Consider the following 19,101-nt stretch of genomic DNA (forward strand, 5'->3'; position numbering starts at 1 on the left):
AGTACCTATGTACTTATATGTATGTTATTATTATTATTCTCTGATGATTTTCTCCAACATGTCATGTTATAGAATGGCTGGTGACTCACCGCATGGTTACGAGAAGAAGAGGATGTTTTTGGGTAGCATTAGTCGTATTAATCGTATTGAGTAAGAAGTTGTCACGATAGTACGCAGAGAACGAAGCTATTATAACATAAGTCAGCGCTAGCACAAGCGAGCGGCAAAGGCTTTAATTACCTAACAGATGCCTAGGTAAGTACATAGTCAGGCAAGTATCACGATGACCGGGGAGAAAGGGGCTAAAAAGGCTTGGCTTAGGCTTTGTTTTAAATCATATATCACAGGTTTTCCAAGTTCCCCTGGGATTGTTGTTTCTCCCTCCTGTTGGTCATTTCTCGTCCTGTTCTCGTAAGGTTCAGCGTCATACATTCGTTATAAACATCTAACTGCCTACATAATATCTACTTATTCGTTTTTGCTTGGTATATTTACCTAATATATTATAATCAGCAAACTATTAATTTCCAATTCTATCAGACGTTCAGCTTATTTAAAATACTTCACCAACAAAAAAAAGTCATCGCGTGTTGTGAACACCACCCAACACTGCAATGGCACATAATGAGACGGAGACGAGAGATGAGCGGGCTGTTTCGCCTGTGAGCAATGCGGCGCCGGTGAATCACGAGGACCCGATATCGAGGAATCAGCTACCGACTTCTGCACCTCAACAATCTCAGCCGCAACAACCCAATGCGCTATACCAGCAGAATGCGCCGTATCAACAACCTTACGGAGGCTACCCCTACCCGCCTCAACCGTATCAATATGGGCAACCTATTCGAGCTCTCCCCGCGTATTCCAAAACTTGGGTAATGAGCAAGCTGATCATCACCATCGCCTCAACCATCTCTTCCATCATCATCCTCGCCCTGGCCAGCGCGCTCCTTGCGGAACAGGAAAATGAAGGCATCTCATACTACGCCTTACCGATTTCCATCGCCATGATCCTCTGGAACGGCGCCGAGCTCATAACCCTCGGTGTGCGTTGGCGCAGGGGCATAAAACGTGGAATCCACCCCGGCGCACATGTAGGCCTGCATCTCTGCCTGTGGATTGTCTGTGTGTTCGGGATTCTCCTTTCGGTCTTCATGGTCCTTTCCGTGGAGTCAGCAGTCATGGAATGCGCCGACGATGACGACAATACCTCTTCTTATAGCAGAAGGTACTGCAGCATGTATCGTTATGGCAATACTTCATATATGAACGGTACGTATCTCCCGCTTATTCGCGCCGTGACCGCCTTCTTCTGCCTATCCGGTCTGAGCCATTTCGTCCTCTTCGTGCTGGCCTGTGTCGAGACACACAAACGGAATTTGATGAGACCCGCCGGTGTGGTAATGCCCCCGGCACCACCTCCAGGAGCCATGTACTTCCCGCCCACTATCCAGAACGGCGCCGCTCCGTACTATCCGTACCCCATGCCGATGGCGCCTCAACAGGCATATGGCGTACCGCCGACCAATGCGCCTGGGGCCGGCACGGGGAATAACACCGGCCAGAATCCTACATCGCAGAACTACCAGAACTACGCAGGGTTCTACGCACCGGAACCCGCCCATGGAGTACATTCGACCCCGATGGCCGCGCCAGGCCCGAGCAATGAAAAGGCTGTAGCCTCCGGCTCCGGTTCAGCGCCAGCCGGCCAAGCAGTGTAATGGAACAAACAGTTGGCTGGGCATATTTTTTGTGTTGGGCGTTCCGGCGTGGTATGCAATGTCCCACTAGTAGTATATCCAGCTCTTAGCTAGAGACGAGATAAGACGAACGATGTATGTGTGATGGCTACTTTATATAGTAGCGGGCTATTTGGGAGGTTGTTAATGTTAAGGCGGTACATAGTACGTTGATACCCCTGGTTACCTGCATGATATGTACATAATATATGTTACCTACATTGTTGTCGTTGGGTTATTGTTATTGCCACAGCCCTAGGCATCAAGGACCGTTATTTGTTAAAAGCGAAGGTTTATTATTCTATATCAATTTGATGATGTGGTCTGGTCTTAAATTGAAACGCCACGTGTGATATGAGCATGCGTTCGTATGACACAATCTCATGTCACATATGTGCAATGCAACTCTGTGTCTTAGCAGCTCCGAAAGGTTGATGATGAGTGGGGGTATACTTATTGTTGTCAAATGCGATATTGCTTCCAAGGCTCTGATCCGCCCTTAAAAAGAATGATCTCGGATGAGGGTAAAGGCATTTTAGGGCATGTAGGTACGAATGTATAGTCTAGTTTCCCGAAAACGCGTTGTTGAAGTCTTGGTTGGCGAAACAAGTAAACGGTTCTGGTTTTCGTGATGCTCAATGGTTTGCTCTTGAATTCCAGTTGCACATAGTTATTGTGAGCCGCGAATCCAGCCTACATTCTGGTACGTGGACAGATTTGATACTTGTAGTAGGTATGAAGAGCGATCTTTTCCTAACTTGTCTCACATTGCAGATGCTCGGACTGCTTGCTCCAAACTACTGTAATATAGGTGGGCAAGTAAGTTGATGATACTACTTAATCTAGGTTAGTTGGTAGCTCTGGATGGGCTTGAGGTAAGAGTTGCGGTGGTAGCGACAACCAAAATGGAAATGGAACATATATTATTTTGAAATGGAGTGACCAAAGGTTACCTAGTACCTAGTACCTCATCTGATAACCGATTTGCATTTGCATTGCATTCATTGTTGCTCGCCATACTCCGTACACGATGAAATGTTATGTGTTATTTGCTATGACCATTTTGATCTAAGCCAATGAACACCTGCCTCGGCATTCTCCTGCAAGCTGTCAGCGTGTTAATGAGACAAATAATCCACATAATCCATATAATCTATATAATCCAATATAGTAAAATATTATGGTGGCTGGCTTTGTGTTTCTGTTTCTTTGATACGTCAAATTCCCACTGCCTGCTACCTACCGATTTTAAGCGAATCATTGAATATCAGTGCTGTAACCAGTGCTGTAAATTAATAGGCAAGGTGTGTTACTTCTTTGAGGCTCCACGTGCAAGTTAAGTAGTTAATAGGTGAGCATTGAAAGCAGAGACAACATGAACATTTCAATGTTCTCGGGTTCAAGGTTGAGTGAGTAGAGGACTAAGAGGAGGAGTAGCACGGTAAGCACGGTAAATACGGTAAATACCGGTAGAGAATCTACTAGAGATGCCCGAACACATAAACGTTGTACTTGCACTTGCACTTGCACTTGCACTTGCACTAACAGAGGTTAGGCAGTTTCCCTCAACAGACGGGAAACGGGAAACAACATTGAACATTGAACATTAAACACATGCATTAAATACATTGAATACATGTACATCGAAAACTCATTGAGGTGCTACTATGTAACTATGTAAATCTTTGATAAGAAGGTACTTGTCTATTCAGTAGTATTCACCTTCATCCCTGTAGTCTCGGCAGTACTTGCCTATCTATCTTTTTTCTTTCTACATACGTGAATGCTCCTAGTTACATACATAACCTTCAATACATACATAACATCCATGTTATGTAATATGAGGGCGCCCATCAGGTCATCTTCAGGACCTTGCAAGTTAAACTGTTAAACTACATAACTTAACTATGAACCTTGAACAATCCTTTGAGAAAATCCACACTTGCGCCCGCCGCACGAGACACAAAACCCCGCCATGAAGACAAGACAAACTTGTACATAGCGTTGCTTCGTACATACATACTTACTTGTACCCGTACCAGACCAGTCCAGTCTGCATTTTCTCGATACATACCTACCTAGTACTGACGACATCGCACTACTATTTTTTCCCCTTTACCATATCCATATCCTTTTTTCACCCAGCTAAATCGTCCGTCTGCCCTTGGTCTGTCCACATTTCAAACCACCCAAAACCAACCCAAGCTTGAACCCGGGGTTCATCTATCTCGGTACTATAGCTACCTACTACCAATCTAGTAGCTAACTTGACTGCCACCAGTTAACGTTAGTTACACCAGTGACCATACCACGGGTATAGATGTGTCTATAGATGTGTCTATGACTCTATGTGTATGCTGTGAGTCTTGTTCCTTGGGTAGTCAGTCAGTAAGAAGTAGTAGCAGTAGCAGTACTAGTTGGTATCTAGGTCTCTATCTATCTACTACCCTGCCCTGATACCTGCTACCTACATACAACTTGCACTTGTACCTACTTTTAGAGATAGCTTGCTCCAGATTTTATCTCGGATCGCCCGCATTTCTCCAGACCTCTCCTCCCACTTCTTCCTCCACTCACAAAGCTATACTACCACAACAACAAAAAAGTCTTATCACCGGCCCCGCGCGTGACGACGCGCAACCTACCGCCCAAGATGAACGACAACGACGATGCCATGGCCAATATCTACAAAAAGATTGAGCGCGAGAAAGCTCTAATTAATGCTGCCAATTCTATGCGACAGCAGACCAACAATGACGATGTCAGATCCCGGCTTGATAGCCAGATGCGAGAGGGCCGTCGTAACATCCAGTTCTTTGAGGAGAAGCTTCGCGATTTACAGATGAAGCGTCTAGGGCAAGGCGTTGACAGTATGAGTATTGGACCAGCCTCTCCCTCAAGCAGCTCGGCTCGTCCTACTAGTGGGGACATGCGTAGCGATACTGCCGAGGGAGCACCAGCACTCCCACCCAAGGATACTGGCGGCTTTTCAGGAGATAGAGGCTCCTATGGTTCATTACCTTACAGCCAGATTGGTGGTCACGGTGACTTGATGCCGCCGCGACATCCATTTCCACCTCCGGGACCAACCTCGTCTGCTCCGAAAATGAGGCCGAACTTCACCAAGTTAGGTTTGTCACACCTTTCATCTTTAGCTACCTCTGCCTATTTTAGTCTTGCCTGCTATGGCACTGGTGTTGACACCACTATCACCACTATCACCACTAAGCACCACTACTGTTATGGCTCTAGAATACAATGAGGCTGATCTTTCATGATTTATTCTCCAGATCTGATAAAATACGACACTCCTTACCTCGGTCCTCGAATTCAGCTCATGCTGTCCCAAATTCAATTCAAACTCAACGTTGAAGAGCAATATCTCAAGGGTGTGGAAAAGATGGTTCAACTCTACAGCATGGAGGGCGACCGCAAAAGCAAAGCCGACGCCGCAGCTAGGAGAGTTGAGAGTAAGCAGAAGATTCATCTCTTGAAGCAGGCACTCAAGAGATATGAAGAGCTGCATATAGACGACCTAGACACGGCCGATTCCCCTGACGGTTTGTTACCCGCTTTGGAACCCCTCCGATATTTCTATGCGCTAACAAGCTTAACACTTTAGATGACAGCATCAACATGCCCAATCTGCGCAAACCGCTAACTGGACAGCTTTCGATTCGGGTCGTCCAAGTCAGGGATGTCGATCACGCAAGTACCGGTCGATTTTCTCGGGGTCCGGAAACATTCGTCGCCGTCAAGGTAGAAGATAACGTTGTTGCACGGACAAAAGTCTCACGTACCGACCGGTGGGAAGCGGAGTATCACATGATTGAAGTCGACAAGGCGAACGAAATAGAGCTCACGGTGTATGATAAGCCGGCCGAGCATGCTTTGCCTATCGCGATGCTGTGGGTGCGAATATCGGATATCGTAGAGGAGATGCGGCGAAAGAGAATCGAGGCTGAGGTTAATAACTCCGGCTGGGTATCTGCAGATAGGATGGGAGGGCCCGGCGCACCCCCTCCCCAGTTCCCAATGGATCCGCAACAGGCGCCGGTTGCTACGGTTGGTGCAGCTGGGCCTACATCTCCCGGTCTCGCCGGCCCAGGCGCGCAATTTGGCCCTTCGGCAGTGCCTCAAGTTACATCGCAGCCAATTGATGCGTGGTTCAATCTAGAGCCTACTGGCTCAATCCACTTATCCATGAACTTTATGAAGCAGAATAAGGATCGACGACCTGTTGATTTGGGACTTGGACGAAAGGGTGCTATTCGTCAACGCAAGGAGGAAGTGCACGAGATGTACGGACACAAGTTCGTGCAGCACCAGTTCTACAACATCATGCGTTGCGCCCTATGCGGTGACTTTCTCAAGTATTCCGCAGGTATGCAGTGCGAGGACTGCAAATACACCTGCCATACGAAGTGTTATCCGAGTGTCGTTACGAAGTGTATTAGCAAGAGCAACGCCGAAACGGACCCGGACGAGGAGAAAATCAACCACCGGATCCCACACAGGTTTACGCCATTTTCAAACGTTACTGCGAACTGGTGTTGCCATTGTGGTTACATATTGCCTTTTGGAAAGAAGAATTGCAGGAAATGTGCTGGTATGTTGAGTCACTCGCTCCCCCTGATTTTCTAGATGCAACTAACACTCCTGTAGAATGCGGACTTACGGCCCACGCCCAATGCGTACATCTTGTGCCAGATTTCTGTGGTATGAGTATGGCTGTTGCCAACCAGATCCTTGAAGGCATCAGGTCATCAAAACAGCGTCAACAGAAGACAACTTCATTGAGCGAGAAGACTCTGAGACAGGGCAAGATGAGCCCCTCGAGTACTTCGTCAGGACCCATGTCACCCTATAGTACTCATGGGGCATCCTCTTACCAGCCTAGTGTCGCTTCTCAAGAGGCTACCGAAGCTGCTAAAGCGATGTATGCTAGTCAGTCATCCCCATCGAGACCACTACACCCTGATCGAACTTCATCCGGTTCGAGCGCTGCCGCAGCGGCGGCGGCAACAGCAGCAATGAGCGGTTCTATTGCCTCCCAGTCAGGTCGTCCAGGTCAGAGTCCGGACTACCCGTCTGGGAGAGTAAGTGGCTATGGCGGGCCTTTGGAAGCTCAAGAAGACCCCTACGCCGCCAATCAAGGCCACAATATGCCCTCGCAACCGAAATACAACCCAGCGGCTTACGCGAACATTGCCAACTACCCTCCAAGCCAGCCACAAATGGCAGCACAACCGCAACGTCCAGTGCAGCAATCCCAGTCCCCACCACCCCAATTGCAACAGCAAATGTACCCCCCTGTTGCGCCGGTCTCGAAGCCATCATCAGTCCAAGAAACCCCTTCATTAACATCTAGCACTACTCTACCACCCCCCTCAAGAAAGCCGCTGCCTTCTGCAACCGACCCCGGAACAGGGGCACGTATTGGGTTGGACCATTTCAATTTCCTTGCTGTCCTTGGTAAGGGTAACTTCGGTAAAGTCATGCTGGCTGAAACCAAGAAGTCCAGGCGTCTTTATGCTATTAAGGTTCTCAAGAAGGAATTCATCATCGAGAACGATGAAGTCGAAAGCATTCGATCCGAGAAGCGAGTGTTCCTTATTGCGAATAGGGAACGCCATCCGTTCCTTACCAACCTACACGCCTGCTTCCAAACCGAAACGAGAGTGTACTTTGTCATGGAGTACGTTAGTGGTGGCGACTTGATGCTTCACATTCAACGTAGTCAATTCAGCACGAAACGCGCACAGTAGGTTTTTTTTTCATATAGTATTGCGTAAATGATTGACTAACAAGGCCAATAGATTCTATGCCGCCGAAGTCTGCTTAGCGCTTAAATATTTCCACGAGAATGGTGTCATCTACCGTGATCTTAAGCTTGACAACATCCTCCTCACTCTGGACGGTCATATCAAAATCGCCGATTACGGTTTATGCAAAGAGGATATGTGGTATGGCTCGACAACGAGCACCTTCTGTGGTACACCTGAATTCATGGCTCCTGAGGTATGCTTACTCTTCCCGATTAAGACGTTGAAACTAGGTAGCTAATGCACTCTTAGATTTTACTAGACAAAAAATACGGTAGAGCTGTAGATTGGTGGGCTTTTGGAGTTCTGATATACCAGATGCTTCTGCAGCAATCACCATTCCGAGGTGAAGATGAGGACGAGATCTACGACGCGATTCTTGCGGATGAGCCGCTCTATCCTATCCATATGCCTAGAGAATCGGTTTCGATTCTCCAGAAGCTCCTCACGAGAGACCCAGATCAACGACTAGGAAGCGGGCCAACTGATGCTCAAGAGGTTATGAGTCAGCCCTTTTTCAGGAACATTGTGTGGGATGATATCTACAACAAGAGAGTACAGCCTCCATTCATGCCCCAAATCAAGAGTGCAACGGATACCAGCAACTTCGATTCCGAATTCACAAGCGTTACGCCTGTACTTACCCCAGTACAATCAGGTAAGAAGACCTCATTAAATACTAGAATATTTATGATACTAACCAAGTTACAGTGCTCTCTCAAGGAATGCAAGAGCAGTTCCGCGGCTTCTCTTATACTGCGGATTTTGACTAGAAGCCAAGATTGGAATCCAGGACTCGTTGAGATTGACTGCACAGTATTAGCAAAACCACTATGAGATAAGGGGAAAATTTCGATCGTTTGACTGAGCTATAGGATCCATGATATTGGACGAGGTTGATATCCCAGTTCGAGGAGGCATTGGTGAAAGAGAGAAATGTTCACCAGAGGCTCGAGTTCCACCCAAGCCACGGAGACACGCGTCGGGGGCGTTTCGTGAGAAGTCATTCGCTGGGCGAATCCTCCAAAAAGCAGAAGTAGGCTATAGTCAGGGAAACACCTTTTTTTTTTTTAGAATCTGTCGAGGAGTAGCTATCAGATGATACCGTACAGTTTACCCCCGGCGTACAGTAGTAGTTCGCCCCTTTAATTAGACCCCGCGGATAATACAACAATCACCCTTCCCCTTTCTTTTTCCTTCTTGCCGGCCTTCACTTGCACTTACCTACCTTCCTTCCTACCTACTCACCTACACTAAGCGTCCGTCTACTGCCATGGGTAGATATTAATTAGGCACCTGGTCGAGTACCTAGGTAAGGTAGGTAGGTAGGTACATGTAGTTAGTGCGTCGATCGATCGATAGCGAAAAGACTTTTGGGTATCGTGTAGTTTTTTTTATTTGTATTGTACATTATAAATATATCAACTTTTTTGTAAGTACATGTTTTATTTATATACACGGGATCTGATGCCACCATTCATTGATTTTTCTTTCTTTGGGCGGGTTAGCCCCCCTCCCCCCCCTTTTCTTTTCTTTTTCTTTTCTTCTACTAGGGTAAAAGTGACTCGTGACTCGCTACTACTATCTATCCTATGTACCTACATATATAGTACATTGTAGTTTAGTAGATACCTTGGATGGGAGTAGTGCCAAGGTATTTTATCTGCTCCATCGAAGGTATATCGTGGCGAGGGCGGTGACGATGGTGGCGCCGGTCGCGACGCCCTCGAGCACGGTTAGTGTGACGTCCCGCATGCGGACGACGACTTTCCGGTCGCTGGAGAGCTCGTCGTAGGTGTCTCGCCACCAGTCGAGGTTGGAGAAGGCTTCCCGCCAGGGTATCGTCGGGGCTCCGCCTAATGTAACCTCGGGCAGCTCGACTACGGGCGGGGCGCTGGGCTGCGCCGCTCGGCTGGCGGTTTCGGCTTCGGCCTCGGCGGCGGCGGCGGCGGCGGCGGTGGCGGATATGTAGGTCCTGGCCCGGTCTTCTTCGGCCACAGCTTTCTTGCGCTCTACCTCGAATTGTTCTCGTTGCCGGCGCTCTTCTTCTAGCGCCTCGCGGACCTTCTCCTCGAAGCCGTTGACGAGTCTTTGGCGACGCCAGGGCTCGGCGCCGAACTGGAACAGGAAGAAGAGAAGCACGTTGACGCCCATGAGCCCCCACGTGCCCCATGTACTCATGCGGCGGATCTTGTCGCTCCAAATCTGTTCTTCGTGGTAGCGTGCTAGGATGCCGGAGCTGAGCTCTCGCCCCAGTCTTTCGGCTTCGCGCTCGGCCTCCTCGAGCTCCGCGGCCCGCGAGGCGACCGCCGCGTCCAGCTCGTAGTCCTGTCGGTACAGGGACGTGAAACGCTCGAAGTCGTTGGGGGTCCAGGTTTTCTGGCGGGCGAGAAGGGTGGTCACCTCGCGCTGGGTGGAAGAGCGCGAAGATACAGCAGTTTTGTACGAGCCGCGAGCGTTGTGGAGGCGGATTTGGGCTTCGGCGAGGGCGGACTCGATCCCGCTGATCTGGGTCTTGAGCGACTCGATGCCCGAGTAACCGGTCAGGTCGTTGATGCGCTGAGAGGCGGCGAAGAGGGTGGTCTGGGCACGGTCCATGAAGGTGCTCAATGTGCGATTGAGGGCGGAGCGTCGCGAGTTCTGGGCGGATGGTAGGTCGGGATTCTCGTACTTCGTATCCGGCGGCGGTTCTTGTGGTGGCTGCTGTTGCTGTTGCTGGGGTGTAGGGTCTGGTTCACTGGAGGGAGAAGGAGAGGCATCGGACGAGGAAGATTGCGGGGTAGGCGAAGAATCGGGAGGAGGGGGCGGGAAAGGCGGGAATCCAGGAGGAAATTGGATGGGCTCGATAAAATCATTCTCGTCTTTCTTGTCTTTCTCATCGTTGCTCGGAGGTTTTGGCGGGGTCGAGCTGGAGGAATACCGAAATTGGTGCTTGAGACTGATAAAACTCCCATTTCGACGACAGCTGGGGCATATTGGGCTGGATGGCCAGCTCGAGAAGAGCTTCCCGGGTGCACATCTCCTTCCTGTCAACTGGGTAACGAATTGGTCGAGAAAGAGTCGATAGCCAGGCCCGAATACGGGCTTAAGGGCCCGGGGCGTCGACATAAAGACGAAGGAGGATCGGGAAGAGGAGAATGGGAGGTTTGGGGTTGGGTTGGGTTACCCTTCCTCTTGTTGCAGCAAAATTTGTGAACACTCAAGGCTGCATGAGGTGTCCGTGTGTTGTCCAGTAGCTCCAAGTTGCGGGTTTTCAAAAAAGGACGATAGGATACTAATGACGCTGTTGCTGTCGACCCGCAAAGGGCTTGGGCTTTTTTTTTTTTGGAGGAATGAGGCCGGGGAATAGCCGGTCACCGCCCTGCTGGGACTGCTATGTACATTATGTACATATGCATGTACCGAAACTGGTGCATTGAAGGCCAAGTTTGCCGGTAGCAATGCCAAGGATGCACTAATAAGCCTCAGTGGGGGTGTTTCCGTTTTGGCAGAAACGCATCGACGATCAGCTTCGATTACCTACCTACGCAGCACCTTCCTAGTGATGGAGGGGCAAGCAGCCCCGCGGACCGGTCATGGTTTTCGGACATGTACATTTGGGTGATTGGTGTTTCTGATTGGATTGGACCCCTGATAAACTTTATTTCGCTCACAACTCATGCTTTTGCTTTTTTTTGTTTTTTCTAATCTTCGGTCTGTCTCACTTGCCTGATATATCCCGTGTCAGTGTCACAAACTTCAAGTCCAATTCACCTTCTGAAGAGTTTGTTATCTACAGCTCTTTCGTTTTTGCTGTGTGTGACGTCATTCCCTATACTCATCCAGAGAAGGAGTGAGTTACCCCAAGCCTCAGAACTTTGTCAGGGACCACTCATGAGATTGCAAGTGAAACGAGAGCAAGAGATATAAAACGCCTGGTCTTCTACTAAATACACTCACGCTACAACATAACATCTGTTTTTCCTGGCAAATTCTAATTTCATCCAAAACCTTATAATAGACGGATTTGAGTAACATACAAACATACAAACCCGAGACAAGAAACAAGAGACAAGAACCAAGAAACAAGAAACAAACAATAATACAAGATGGCACAACAAAACGGAACATTGCCAGCCATGCGCACACAGCCTAAGGCCATTTTCTTCACAGATTTCGATGGAACCATCACGTTGCAAGACAGCAACGACTACCTGACAGACAACCTCGGATACGGCGTAGAGCGGCGCCGAAGGGAAAACCACGCAGTGCTCGAAGGCCGACTCACATTCCGCGACAGCTTTCAGTGGATGATGGACAGCGTCAAGACCCCTTATGACCAATGCATCTCCATCCTTCTCAAGAATGTCCAGCTCGATCCCCACTTCGCTGAGTTCTTTGCCTGGACCCGCGAGAACAATGTGCCCGTCGTGGTTCTCAGCGGCGGCATGCAGCCCATCATCCGCGCCTTGCTCGCCCATCTCATCGGCGAGGAAGCTGTCGAGCACATGCAGATCGTGAGCAACGACGTGATGCCCCGCGATGGAAAGGGCATCAATGAGGAGGGCGGTTGGAATATCAAATTTCACGACGACAGGTAAAGTTCTACCCCTTTTCTTTTCTTTTTCTATTGCACAATTTCTTCCGAGGTCAATTATTTTGCGTTTAATTTCTCTGCCAATTCATATGAATGAATATATTGGTACCCAGTTGCTCTCGGCCAGTATTCGATCGCTGATGTAATACGGAACTGTAGTGTGTTCGGACATGACAAGTCCCTTGAGATTAAGCCCTACACTGCGCTTCCCAATCGACCAATCATGTTTTATGCTGGGGACGGTGTATCAGACCTGTCTGCAGCGAAAGAGACCGATTTATTATTCGCAAAGGCTGGCCGAGGTAAGTGTCATCACCCCCTTTTTCCAATTTCTGTCATCCTTTAGTCGTCAAATATTCAGGGGTCAAGGCGCTGATTGGTCAGATTTGGTCACGTACTGTGAAAACGAGAAGGTGCCCTTCGTTACCTTCAACGACTTCTCTGATATCCACAAAGTCGTCGCTGATGTTGTCGCGGGCAAGGTTAGCGTCAAGGAGGCTGCTAAAGGAAGGTTATAGATCTATGCATTATTTTCACTTAGTTTAGAACGCAGAGATCCCCGGTATTTTCATCATAGATTTCGGTAGAGGACATTTTCGTCCTTCTACTCTCTTTCGGCACTTCATGGTCTGCAAAGTCATTTAGACAGCTTCGGCATTTATTAGTGCGTTGAATTATTTTTAGAGTCTTTAGAGACAGAGAGAGCTAGAGACCGAGATAGACGGGAGTCGATGCTATTTATCGCTGCTGCTAGGCGGACTAGATACCTAGGGATCGAGGAGGGATCTTATCAATACCAATTCATATTTTTCTGCTAGTACTTACTTACTAGCCAATGCCCTGTGAGCTTGCAACGAGCTTGAGTGTTCTAGAAGCTCTATAGAATTACCAATAGCGTTTATCATGCTCAGCAATTATGTTGCCTAGGTATTCATCCGATCACATTATGAAACGGAAACTGAATAGACAGAGCACCTCTTTTCCATACTACCTAGGTATCTATCACGATAGGTCCAAACAACATTTGCTAAGCTACCTACCTACCTACCTACCTACCTACCTACCAATTCGGTTTCGTATATACATAACTACCTAGTTTCGCTTCCAAGTTCGAAGCCCCCCCCCCCCCATACGGCACAAGCTCCAGGCTAGTGGTTATTAGTTAGTTAGTTAGGTACCTAGGCACTGTAGGTTAGGCAGGTATTTAATTTTAGGGTCCCCCAAAAACGGCAGTCTCTAGGCCAAAACGACCTACCTACCTACCTACCTACCTACCTACCTACCTACCTACCTACCTAAACCAACATTCGAACCCAAAACGGGCCAACCCACCCACCACCCACCCGTTGCGTTTCCGTCCTAGTTAGTTATTCAAGATGGATCATTGGGATCGAAGTCCGAGGTGACCTGCTCTAAATCACGTGCAGCCCCTGGCTGCTAGTTACCTACATCAGTAGGTAGTAGTAGTACTACGTACTAGACCCACCCTCCCCCCCTCCCCTCCCCCCTATTTATCTAACAGTAACTATAGCTGACCTTAGCCTTGCCGTTCATAGGCCCATCCGCACATGTATGTAACTAACCTTAGCAAGTGGGCGGGGTTCACAAATAGCTACCCTAGGTATATCTATATGTCTGCCTAATATAAAGAGAGTCAAAAACCTGCAATAATAACTTTCTATGCCGGTGAAGCGTTTCCTGTTTAAAATAAAAGACCCGTTGTTACATAAAGCCCGTCCATTTTTCCTTAAAAACGGGCCGGCTTGAAAATTTCTAGTAGAGGAGGTAGGTTGTGAATGTTGAATGGGTATCTATTACCTAGTCTTCTGCAGTCATCGTATAGTGCTACCGTTCAGCTTTCACAGAATATAGTAAATTGTTACTAGTCTATAGCTAACTCCATATTTACCATGGGGGTGATGGAAGCTATAAGGCCAGCCACTGGACAGAGGAGAAGCTTCATGTTTGACCATCTTGAACCCAGTTATGTGCCTAGATAAGTAAAGTAGTTCGTACGTAAATGTAGCTGGGGTTATAGCTTTTTAGCCTGTGATATTTTAGTCTCTCGATCGAAGATGCCAAGAGAAGATCGGATATCTGAGACATAAAACCCTGGTTGTCCGCTGTTGGGTTTCGTCTAGCAGCTTTCACGCTTTGCGGTCCTTCTTCAACCATCATGGACTTTTCACCGCTCGCCATCAGCCTAGCGATCGGCGTAGTTTTCGTGTACATCGCAAGCAAAGTTGTACAATTCTTCAAAAATGGCGGCAACCCCCCGCTACCACCCGGACCGAAGGGGCTCCCTATTGTCGGGAACCTAAACGACCTCCCCAAGCCTGGCGAGTTCGAAGCGCACCACTGGCTCAAGCATAAAGAGCTCTATGGTTCGTTTCCCCAACCTGCCACGAAATCCTGACTTCTACATGGAATCTGGATGCTAATGAGTTGTATGGCGTATTTGTCTGCAGGTCCCATTAGCTCTATCAACGTAGCAGGACAAACTATAGTAATAGTCAATGATGCGCAAATCACGTTCGAGCTGTTAGAGAAGCGCTCGGTGAAGCATTCATCACGGCCCAAGCAAGTTTTTGCAGGTGATATGTATGTCGTGCCACCTACTACCGATACCTCTACCGCGCGTGTGGGCTTCAGATCTTGATACTCAGTGGACTAACGGCAGTGGTACAACAGTGTGGGTTGGGGAAATGCTCTCGCTCTGTCCCCGTACAACAGTCGGTTCCGAACATACCGGAAGAACATGAGTCGCATCATGGGCACCAAAGTGACGGTTTCGCAATTTAACACCCTGCAGGAGGCCGAAGTAAGCCACTTCTTGCTTCATCTTCTAGAGAAACCGGAGACTCTCGTGCCGCACATTCGAAAGTAAGTTTTCTGCCTATCACGGGCCTTTCAGGTGGGAGAGATAGGCATATAAGAGTTGTGTTGTTCCTTTTGCTAATGTATTTAATTGTTAAGGGAGGCGGGAGCTGTGATACTGAAGATCGCTTACGGCTACACAGCCGAATCACATAAGGATGACCTCTTGGTAGACATGGCCGGTGACGCTATGGATAAGTTTGGGCGTGCCGCCGTCCCTGGTGCCTTTGTGGTTGACGTTTTGCCCTTCTGTAAGCATCCGCGCGATTTACCTATTGAATACAGGTACCTATCCTTTATAGGCTCTTCCATCTGACTCGTAACCAATATAGTGAGAAACCTTCCCGGCTGGTTCCCAGGAACTGGGTTTCAGAAGCTTGGCCGGCAGTGGAGAGCTGAACTCAATGAGGTGATTGAGAAGCCGTACGCATTCGTCAAGCATCAGATGTCCAAGGGCAAGCATGAGACATCGTTTCTATCCCGGCTGATGGAGTCGGGTGACTCGCATCCAGAGGAACAGTTCACGAACAAATGGTCGGCCATGGCTCTGTATACCGCTGGGGCTGATACCGTAAGCTCCCCTCTTTTTCTTTTTTCTCGATGTAGTTGGCGGGCAATGAAAGTGCCAGAGTGTTTGTCAGATGTGCTAATATGTGTAGACCGTGTCTGCAATCGCGACCTTCTTTTTAGCTATGACACTGTACCCGGAAGTCCAACGAAAAGCACAGGAGGAAATCGACCGAGTCGTGGGGCCCGACCGGCTCCCCACTATGGAGGATCGCGAGCATTTACCGTACATTGAGGCCACTGTGAAGGAGGTTCTGCGCTGGCACCCCGTCGCGCCGATGGCTCTCCCGCATACAAGCACCCAGGACGACATCTGCGAGGGGTACTTCATCCCGAAGGGAAGCATGATTTTAACGAACGTTTGGTAAGCACGCACGATGTCCTGCTCCTTAAATTAATAATGAATGGCATGTTAATAGTTACCTACCTATTAGGCACTTCACACACGACCCTGACGTCTACCAAGACCCCATGACATTCCGGCCAGAGCGATTCCTAGACACAGACGGACACAAGCCAGAGCCGGACCCAAGAATCTTCGTATTCGGCTTCGGGCGGCGCATCTGCCCCGGCCGTCTTCTCGCCGACAACGCTCTCTATCTCAACGTGGTCAAAACGCTAGCCGCGTTCGATATCAGTAAGCTCATAGAGAATGGGAAGGAAATAACACCAGAAGCTCGGTTCGAGCCGGGCGTGGTCAGCCACGCGGTGCCGTTCAGGAATGCTATCAAGCCTCGGTCTGCTCACCATGAGAAGCTGGTCAGGGCAATTGAGGACACGTATCCGTGGCAGGAGAGCGATAGCAAGATTTTGGAGAGCGTTCACTATGATGTATAGGTAACCTAGGTTAGTAAATTTACTTGGAAACAACAACATCAAAAATCAAGTAAAGAAGTCGAAAAGTATGTATGTCTGTTCAAATATTGACGTGACCTCAACAATTTAACTTCTAAAACCACATGCAGTTCAAATCTTTCTGTGGGTACCCAGTACCATCCATCAATTCAAAGTTTCTACTATGTACAAGTACACATACATGTATGATACAGAGCACGTTATTCAAGGTTTACTAGCCAGGTTCAAACGAAACCCTCAATAAGTCACCGGCTCAAAGCATAACAAGGTATCCCTAGCTCGAACATTGCGGTAATGACAAATCCTCGGCATGATCAAAGATGAGAGATACCCCGTTGGAAGGAATCATCTTTTGACCTACATACATACTTCGGACATCATCTCCATGGAAGGGCGATCCAACATTCGCTGTAGGTCGATACTCATGTGTCACCTGAGCCCGAAGACGACCCCAAGCATGCCCATGGACGCTATGTAGGAAGTCAACCAAGCCTTGAGCTTTCAGCTACGGTCTTAGGTAAAGGGGCATGATATCTGTGCCATGCAAATCAGGTGAGATCGAGGTATGTAGATTCCGTACTCAGTTGTGTGCTACCTACCTACACGCCCTACTGCCACACAAAGCTTGCCGTACTCCGGACCCCGGAATAACAATGGCGGCGCATAGAATGCACGCGTCCGCCTGCCTAGGTCCACAGTCCACCTCCCTACTCACGCGGCTAGGTAGTCACACAAAAAGTTATATTTCCGTCACAAACACACCACACAGCTCGAGCCACAGAAACGTGGCGCACGCGCTTTACTATCTACATATATGTACCTAGGTAGGTAGTTAATCATCCAGGTACCCAGGTACTATCAATGCATAGTAGGACTGATGTCTTTACAGCATCTGGCAAGAGTCAAGACACGTCATCCATGATCCAGCGCCTTACTACCAATAGTCACCTCTCCATGCCTGATATGCCTACCTACAGTACCCGCTGCTGACTGCCCTCATCCGTCCAGGGCTTGCTAAACGGGTGTTGGCTTTCATTTCATGAATTTGATTGTTGTCTACTGTAAGTTCCTATCCGTCTGCCTGCCTGCCTGCCTGCATTCCCGTATGATATGTATGACCAGGCACCTGGGTAGGTATGTAAGTATCGTACAGTATATCACCTCAAATCCGCAACAACTGACAACTGTCACCCGGGAGCCCGAGACGACGCGAAGCACCTACCCGATAGGGCTAAGACTAAACGCTGCCACGACATATGTAGGTTAGGTAGGTATGTATTTATAAATAGCCACCGATATCAGCAGCTCAGGGCTTATCTATCCGTTTGCTACCTACCTAGCCAGTCTATTTGTACAATACACACATACACACATACACACATACATATATACATACATACATACATATATACGTACATACATACATAGCCGCGTTCGGGCCCGGGAAGGAAAAGCAAGGGGCGTTTACTTTTATATTACTGGCTAGGTACTCCCAGGTAAGGTAGGCAGGCGGGCAGGCAGGCACCTACGGATTGTGATAGGATGTTACGAGGTGGATGTAGACGAATCGGGGGGACTGGTCAATATATGTACGGCGTAGTATATATAAATATACCCCCCTGTGGCTTGGATTAAGGGATAGCAACCTCGTTAATATAGGGCTTTCAGGTTGCTTATAGACAGTAACATTATGTATATATTGTATGACTCTCTGAAGGGTAGTTTTGCAATAGACACTTTGAATTACAAGTATGTAAGTTAGGCATTAGGTACCGTTGCCATATCAATAACAATCACAACTTATTAACATGCCAGTTTGATTTCATGAAAATTTTCCATTTTTTTTGTAGAAAAAAGAGGAAGAATTCATTAACATTTTGGGTATAGCAAGAACCATCTAGACCAACATTGTACGGAGCATAAACACAATTCCGTCCAAACCAACCCCCCCTTAATCATCTCTCTCTCTCAAGGTATATCCTTCCGAGGAAGCAAGCAAATTAACATCATGAACGTGGTATTTTCTTTCCATCTCTTTTTTTTCTATAGGTCGTAGGGGCCGCAAACAACGTAAATGGGCAAAGCGTGATTTCCTCCCCCAGTCGTAGCTTTCGAATAACAAACTCGTGTTTCCGTTGTTCATTGTTAAATGGAATTCAAGATTGCGAAATCGGTGATCGATCGGTTCATGGCCCGCCCCAATTGCTAGATCTGAACTATCCCCCGAAGAGATTTCCCCCTTTCAGAAAGCGTTGATAACGACCTTGTTCGTTTGCTTTATTTGATTTGTTCGTTTGTTTACTCCTCAGAAAATGAGCAACGCCCAACGCCGAATCTCTTCGTGAAAAATCCTGGAAGATTTTTCGTGGTCTGCGATGAAAAAAAAAAGAAAAAAAAGAGTTGGTAGAATGAATGAATAGGGGACTTGAACAAGATTCATAAAAAGGTAGGTCATGAACAGTATCCGAAGGGATAGACAAATATTTGTCGTTCTTTTGTGCAATATACTACAGCGAGAAGGTCTAGAAGAAAATTAGGAAGACTCCCACTCCATTCAACATTAGAAGGGGGGCCAAATCAAGTTCGTAAGACTGTCATTAGAGAACGCATTATTTTTGCAATTTCGGAACTTTTCGCAATTTCGATATCAGTTTAAAGACAT

The 19,101-nt window shown here is 48.0% G+C and overlaps 5 protein-coding genes across 5 annotated transcripts; 4 read left to right on the top strand and 1 right to left on the bottom strand.

Moving 5' to 3' along the window:
• Nucleotides 1-365: 365 nt before the first annotated feature.
• Nucleotides 366-2,268, top strand: GGS25DRAFT_333633 (uncharacterized protein). Its single transcript, XM_049257915.1, has one exon. It carries the CDS (start codon nucleotides 615-617, stop codon nucleotides 1,719-1,721), a length of 1,107 nt encoding a protein of 368 aa, XP_049115839.1. The 5' UTR covers nucleotides 366-614; the 3' UTR covers nucleotides 1,722-2,268.
• A 1,834-nt stretch (nucleotides 2,269-4,102) lies between these two features.
• GGS25DRAFT_333675 (uncharacterized protein) lies at nucleotides 4,103-8,946 on the top strand. Its single transcript, XM_049257916.1, has 7 exons — nucleotides 4,103-4,870; nucleotides 5,030-5,299; nucleotides 5,362-6,348; nucleotides 6,405-7,503; nucleotides 7,559-7,760; nucleotides 7,817-8,222; nucleotides 8,276-8,946. Exons 1-7 carry the CDS (start codon nucleotides 4,393-4,395, stop codon nucleotides 8,335-8,337), a joined length of 3,504 nt encoding a protein of 1,167 aa, XP_049115840.1. The 5' UTR covers nucleotides 4,103-4,392; the 3' UTR covers nucleotides 8,338-8,946.
• Nucleotides 8,947-9,203: 257 nt separating this feature from the next.
• On the bottom strand, nucleotides 9,204-10,876 carry GGS25DRAFT_333714 (Mdm33 family-domain-containing protein). The gene has a single exon (XM_049257917.1). The coding sequence runs from the start codon at nucleotides 10,670-10,672 to the stop codon at nucleotides 9,224-9,226; it is 1,449 nt and encodes a 482-aa protein (XP_049115841.1). The 5' UTR covers nucleotides 10,673-10,876; the 3' UTR covers nucleotides 9,204-9,223.
• A 315-nt stretch (nucleotides 10,877-11,191) lies between these two features.
• GGS25DRAFT_495874 (HAD-like domain-containing protein) lies at nucleotides 11,192-12,960 on the top strand. Its single transcript, XM_049261483.1, has 3 exons — nucleotides 11,192-12,140; nucleotides 12,300-12,442; nucleotides 12,525-12,960. The coding sequence occupies exons 1-3, from the start codon at nucleotides 11,653-11,655 to the stop codon at nucleotides 12,656-12,658; spliced, it is 765 nt and encodes a 254-aa protein (XP_049115842.1). The 5' UTR covers nucleotides 11,192-11,652; the 3' UTR covers nucleotides 12,659-12,960.
• Nucleotides 12,961-13,596: 636 nt separating this feature from the next.
• GGS25DRAFT_333818 (putative cytochrome P450 oxidoreductase OrdA-like protein) lies at nucleotides 13,597-16,694 on the top strand. The gene is made up of 8 exons (XM_049257918.1): nucleotides 13,597-13,613; nucleotides 13,672-14,524; nucleotides 14,609-14,741; nucleotides 14,832-15,023; nucleotides 15,117-15,268; nucleotides 15,350-15,588; nucleotides 15,677-15,948; nucleotides 16,019-16,694. The coding sequence occupies exons 2-8, from the start codon at nucleotides 14,317-14,319 to the stop codon at nucleotides 16,419-16,421; spliced, it is 1,599 nt and encodes a 532-aa protein (XP_049115843.1). The 5' UTR covers nucleotides 13,597-13,613; nucleotides 13,672-14,316; the 3' UTR covers nucleotides 16,422-16,694.
• The last annotated feature ends 2,407 nt before the right edge of the window (nucleotides 16,695-19,101 follow it).

This window comes from Hypoxylon fragiforme, assembly GCF_022984875.1.
Source record: "Hypoxylon fragiforme strain CBS 206.31 chromosome Unknown GGS25scaffold_6, whole genome shotgun sequence".
Taxonomy (NCBI): domain Eukaryota; kingdom Fungi; phylum Ascomycota; class Sordariomycetes; order Xylariales; family Hypoxylaceae; genus Hypoxylon; species Hypoxylon fragiforme.